This window comes from Callospermophilus lateralis, chromosome 4 (assembly GCF_048772815.1).
Source record: "Callospermophilus lateralis isolate mCalLat2 chromosome 4, mCalLat2.hap1, whole genome shotgun sequence".
Lineage (NCBI taxonomy): Eukaryota > Metazoa > Chordata > Mammalia > Rodentia > Sciuridae > Callospermophilus > Callospermophilus lateralis.
In genome coordinates, this window is record NC_135308.1 from 148,208,107 (window position 1) to 148,214,758 (window position 6,652).

The 6,652-nt window shown below is 41.1% G+C and overlaps 1 protein-coding gene across 1 annotated transcript in view; it reads right to left on the reverse strand.

Annotated features, from left to right (window-relative positions):
* The window catches only part of Slc5a8 (solute carrier family 5 member 8), a 49,394-nt gene extending 43,100 nt beyond the window's left edge, over window positions 1-6,294 (reverse strand). Inside the window, exons 1-2 of the mRNA XM_076853234.2 lie at window positions 5,944-6,294; window positions 655-720 (exon numbers count right to left, since the gene is read on the reverse strand). Of these exons, the coding sequence (XP_076709349.2) occupies window positions 655-720; window positions 5,944-6,294 (417 nt within the window). The remainder of the gene's footprint in view (window positions 1-654; window positions 721-5,943) is intronic.
* Between the last annotated feature and the right edge of the window lie 358 nt (window positions 6,295-6,652).

A 6,652-nucleotide genomic window follows, 5' to 3' on the forward strand; every position in this document is an offset into this window, starting at 1 on the left:
CAGCCAGTAAATCTATACTTGCATAGTCTTGAATTACTGGATTGTGTATCTGTCTTTAAAAACTCCTCCAGAGCTCGTGATTCTACTGCTTTGCACTCTGAGGGACTGCTTCAGTTGGATCTTATAGAACAATATTTTAAAGAGCACTGATCCTTTTCTAAAGTATGCTTTCAAACAAATAAAATTGTTTCCTAATGTCTTACTATCAGTTTTTTTCATATTTATTGCACAACATGTTGAAAAAAAAAATACTGTGAGACATAAAACTTGTTTTCCCTTTGTTAGAATTCCTGTTGTCACTGACCACAGCTCCCTCAAATATCTTTGCCATCTAGTAATGCCCTTACTGTCAGCTTGGTTGAGCAGGAAAGGGGAAGCACGTTTTCCTAAAGCAATATAGCTGTTGCTTGATCAACACAATATTTAAATTCACTTAAATCACTCCCATTTTCCACAAAGTAAAGTATTTGCTGCAACACCGTTTAATAACTTTTAGGTTTAATATTGTATACTAGTAAAGTTTTTTCTTTTTCATTTTCTCATATTTTCAACATCTCTTTATTCTCATGTTTCCTAGTAAGACACACTCAAATGCCATGGATAAAAATATTTTGTATGACAAGAGAGAAAATAAATTAATGGAGAGCTACTTACTGTTTGAACAATGAAGAGGACTGTTCCACAAAGTCGAACACATCTGTTAAATCGAAGTTCTAAATACTATTGCCAGAAAAAGAAAAAATAGTTATTATGTGAATCTTCTGAACACTTTTTTTTAAATCAGCAGCTTAAGAGGTAAAGAGTTAGAAATCTGAAGCAAATTTATGATGACTGATTTGTATTCTGTGTTTTTATTTTATTTAATATTCTTTTCATGAAGCAAAATTAACTCTTGGTTTAGAGTACAATTCAATGGTTTTTAACACATACATATTTGTGTAATCTCCATCATAATTGGAATAAAAATAGCTCTATCACCCCCAGAAAACTCCCTCATGCTGCTCTTTTGTGGTTAAGACCTTCCCAACTCCCTAAATTCTATTAATCATTGACCTGTTCTCCATCCCTAGTTTAGCCTGGAAAGATTAGAAAAACTGTCACTAAATGAAATTATATTCTGATGTTTTGTTTTGTTTTGTTTTGTTTTAAGAGTAAGGAATCTTGTTCTCTCCTTTCTCTTAGCATCCGCTCTGTACATTTCCTTTGATTCACTTGGGGAATCAGCCCTTTCCTATAGTAGATAACTGTGATGGATCTGTCAATTAAGGTTCCCAGCCTTTTTTGAGCAAGAAGAAGCCACATGATGCCACTACAGGTAATCAGATTCTCCTCCCAATGGAAGAAGAGAGATACAAAGACTGAAAGTGATTGGAGCAGACTGATCCTAAGGGTGGGATGGGGCCAATGGCAGAAGGAACCTTCTGTTTCTGTCCTTACCAAGACCTACTTACTCTTGTTTTTTATTCTGTTTAATGAACTACCCTCATGTCCTTGCGCATACACAAACACCCACACACACCTTTTTTTTTTTACTTATAGCACCTGTCAGATTCTGTTCAGAGCCAACAACCCTGCCAATTTCTCCTACCCTCCTTGAAATCTGCTTTATCTTATAACATAATCTGCTTATTTCCTATACTATGTAGTATATTACAGTGTTAGACTACAGAGCTGAATAACATATATTTAACCTAAATAACATGACTACACACAGAGACAAGTTTAAGGCTGACAACAGTCTTATCATATACTGAGGGCAAAAAGAGAAAGGAAAACTAGCATTAGATAATAATCAGAAGAAAGACGTCTGAGATTTTTACTCTGTAATCACAGCTAACACTACAGAGACTTGCTGTGTACATTTTCTTCCCAATAACTCTCTGAGGCAGGAACTATGTATAAGCCCATGTTAGAGGGGAGGACACTGGGGCTCAGAAAGGACACCAAGACTGCAACCTAATTATTGACAGGACCAATGCACAAATTTATAGTCCTCAGTGTTGGGATAACCACACTAAGTAAGCAATCTGACCGGGTGTTTAAGACTTCTAGGTAAATAGGTGACACTGACACATAATAGGACCTTTTAAAAGGTAACAAATACACACCTCATGTGCAAGGACTTTGGGAACAGAGTTCCAGCTACTGATCCAGTCCAACTCCTAACTCATGAGCTTGAGGCAAGCACTCTCCAAATCTCTGGTTCTTTCTCTTGAAAATGAGGATTATAGTAACTCTTCTTTCCTTTCTTAGTTTGTGGGGTTTTGGTGACTATCCAATGATATAAATGGATGGTGAAATAACTGTGCATTTGAAAATAGTATGTTAAGAAGCTAGTGGAATCTAAATCCATGAACCTTATCACTTCATGTATCAAATTCATTCAAGGACTTTTTAGAAGACATTTTAGAGACTGGAAACAGGGCAGCATTGTTTCTTCAGAATTCTTTTAGTAAATCTCTTATGTGTGAGTGTGTGTGTGTGCGCACACAATATATATATATATATATATATATATATATATATATATATATATGATATAATTTTTCCTTAAAATCAGCTGATCCAGGAAAATCAATGTGCTTAAGCCCATATAAGACCAACTCAAGCTGAGCATGGTGGTGCACACCTGTAATCCCAACAGTTCAGGAGGCTAAGGCAGAGGATCCCAAGTTCAAAGCCAGCCTCAGCAACTTAGTGAGACCCTGTCTCAAAATAAAAAATAAAAGGTACGAGAGATGTGACTCAGTGACCAACTCAAAACAGAACCAAGAAGTCCATCAACAGACTTGGTCAGCCACCAGGAGGTTACTAGACTGCAGAGGAAATACCTGGAGACCCAACCAGGAGACCAAGTCATTATGCAGTAGGCTTAGAGAATAGCTCTAGGGTTTCCAGACTAACTTTGGACACTATGACTTCTTCTTTTTCTTTTCTTTCTTTCTTTCTTCTTTTTTTTTTTTTTTTTTGTACTGAACATTGAACTCAGGGGCACTCAACCACTAAACCACATCCCCAGCCTTATTTTGTATTTTATTTAGAGTCAGGGTCTCACTGAGTTGCTTAGCACCTCACCATTGCTGAAGCTGGCTTTGAACTTATGATCCTTCTGCCTCAGTCTCCTGAGCTGCTGAGATTACAGGCGTGTGCTACCATGCCTGGCCAATCTGTTTTAGTAGAAATAAATGATTAAAAAACAAAATAGAATCTAGGACACTCAGATTTAGCTAGATCCCAAAAGATACTAAAGAAGTGATCAATTGAATTAGATTCCTTAAATGTACTTCTTGTTTGTCTATGGTTCTGGAAGTTGCTAAACACCTATCAGGTATATATATTTTGAAGGTAGTGATAAAATAGAGATGAGAAATGCTTAGTAACAACTAATTTTATCTATAGAAATGTAAATAGGGAATGATTTCATATCTGAGCAAGAATGCCAAGGTAACCATCACTCAATGTTACACTGCACATTCTGTATAAGTAACTCCACCTCTCAGCATTAAACTAAAAAGTATTCCACAGGAAACCTATGATGTGATCAATTGATAGGAGCACAGCATTTTGTCTAACTTACCTGTCCCTGATTGCCTAGTAGTGTGGACACTCACAATGTACTCACTAGTTCATGTGTCTTGTATTGCTGCCCGGGTTCTCTCTGCACTGGTATAAACCCTGCTCAGAGTTATAACAGACCAACTAGAGCCTGCAGAAACAGCCAGTAAGTATGCTACTAGATGTGTGTCCACTTTGTTTCATACTCTCTTACTAGCTTAACTTACTCTGGATCTCTGTCTGCAAAACAGGGATCTGAGAGTACCTCCCTTGTAAGGATTTTTGGAGTGTTGAATCAGAGAATGTATATAAAATGTGTAGCCTAGTGCCTGGCATGAATTAAATATTCAATAAAAGTTAGTTTTGTCATTTTTAAGCTGGAATCCCTGCTCACTTAGCTTCTATCATTAGAAATGTGTGGGAAATCTGTTTCTGGTTGAGTTAATGTTGTAGCCCCAAAGAGGCATGGGTCAGTGATTATGAGAGCAGCATCCATCTGCCAAGACAGAAATCCTCTTGCCAGATTATTCAAACCCTTTCCAAGTTTTCAAGTTGGTTAACTACAGGTCAGAGCTCACAGATTTGAATGTGAAAAGGTACCATCAGGCAATACACATGAGTGACATAGGCCAATTTTTCATAAGCTTAACGTTCCAGAATATCCTTACATCTTGAAGAAATAATGCACTTTCATGACTCTATTTTAAAACAATACCTTTGTCATTTTCTCTTTTTAGATTTTTGATAAAGACATAAATGCAGATAAGAATTTCTCTACTATAAGAAAATAACTGTGCAAACACAAAAAGGCCTCAGTATAGAGAATTAAGAGAATTAGAGCAACGGCTGCACACTGGAGTTCTTGTGGCCATAGGGAAGGTCGAGCAAGCATTATCAGTCTTCTGAAATTTCAAAAGAATTCAGAATCTGGAATTTTATTTGAATTCTCCTTCATCATTAAATGCTAAACTAATTTTTAAAACAATATATACACAAACAGAGGGCTGAATTTGTCCCGAGGCTGCCAGTTTGTCACTTCCCAGCAAAACAGAAAGTCCACCCTGCTCTCTTCTGGGATGATGACTGAGCCCTTTCAGCTCTTACAAACACAGTGACCACAGAGAGTAGGCTATGCTCTCCTGGGATGCTTCAATCTGGATGGCATCCCTAGAGCTCAGGCAGAATTTGTCACCAACACTTCTTGTGCCATTGGGGCCCAGTCCCAACACCAGTTGAACCAGCCTCACTGAGAAGTCACCTTCCAGAAATTCCAGGTTGGAGCAAACACTTCATAGATTCTAAGACAGTAGAGGCCACTGAGAAGAGCTACCAAGCTCTTTGGATAATGGCTTAGCAGAGAAGAAACTTCAGCCTTGTCCATGGCACTGAGGGTCAGTGCTTGGGTGAAGGAAACCACTGAAGGTACTGAACTGGGTCCCACCATTCCCTTGAGATTTTATCCCACCTTCCATTTAGCTCTCTAACATAAACCAACATTCATCTTTTTGCAAAACCCTTTCCTATAGACAATTTAAGAAAACCTATACCCAGGGGGTCTGTGAAATAGAAAAAATGGTTTTCCTTAATCACTTTTCCATAGAGAGAGATGGCAAAGCTGTTTAAAACTCTTCCAGCTGTATTTTTTCCCATGATCCCATGAAAACTACCTCCACCACTACCAGCACCACAACAATTATGGCCAACATCTCCCCAGCACTTACTCTCCTCTAGGTATTATTCTGAATGCTACACTTTGCATCATCTTATTTAATCCTTCCAACAACTGAATGAAGTGGATAGTATTATTTTCTTTTTGAGATGAAGAAATAGTTATAAGAGGCTAATTAAATAAGTGGCCCAAGGTCACCGGGCTAGTAAGTGGTAAAATTTGGTCTCCTTGCAGGTACTTGGACAAGAGTTAACAGGACCTTAACAATTTGAGTACCTGCCTCTCTGACTTGGTGCAAATTCTCTACCAGTCATCCTGGAAAAGTGAATGGGGGCTGAACGAGGATTTGGAACTAGGAGACTTATTTGAACATGGAGGAGCTGAGACTTTACCAACTTAATCTCCCCAACCTCCCCCCCCCACCCCACCCGGCCCCAAAGAGTTTTAAAATCTTTCCCCTTGACTGAGAATCAAAGACGTTAAAGGTAAAGAAGGACCCTAGGGAGCAACAAGTCCAATCATTCCGCTTACTTTGGAAGGCTCTTTTTTCATTGAGCTCAGGAGAATAAATCCCAAGGTTTTATAGTCATTACAACACTTTTCCCTCAAGGGAAAGGTGACAGGTGATGAGACAAGGAAAGATTCTGATGTGATAGTGACCATTCATCCCCAAGAAAATTCCTCCAGGAGCCTGAAAAGTCCCCCACCTTCCCCTTTACCTCGTAGGTGCTGGTAATCCCCAGTTTGTAGAACACTGGCAGGAAGACCTCTGCGCTGATGACCACCACAAAGAAATAGGTGATGGCGAAGATGCAGTACATGATCCCAAAACGGTAGATCTCGGCGGGGGTGCCCAGGACCGTGACGGCTGACATGAAACTGGCGGAGAGAGACAGCGCCACGGGCACGGCGGTCATTCTGCGGCCGCCCATCAGAAAGTCCTTGGAGGTCTGCTGGCCGCCCCCCGCGAAGGCGTAGTAGATGCCGATGGCGGCAGAGATGAGCAGCATGCCGGCGAAGACCACGTAGTCCCACACCACGAAGGTGCCAATGTCCCGCTGCGCGCCCATGGTTTGGCGGTGGCCAGCGCTCTGCGCGGAAACTGGTGGCCCCGCGACGCGCAGCCCGCGCCCAGCGTTTTAGCTCAGCTGCCGGCGGCGCTTGCTTCTATTTCCTGGGCGCCGCGGGCGTGGTGCCCTAGAGCGGTTAGAGGCGTCCTCCAGGTGTCTCCAGCAGTCCGGAGCCTTCGCGCAGATAAGAAGGTAAGCGGAGGTACCAGTGGTAATGGTCCCAGCACTCTCCACTGCCAGCTGCACCCTGAAGTCTGGGACTTGGGGAATCTGCCCACCGCGCTGAGCGCTTTCCAGGTGCCCGACCGGGTGGCCAGGACAGCCGACGCACCAGGGAACTCGGGCAGGTGAGAACTGG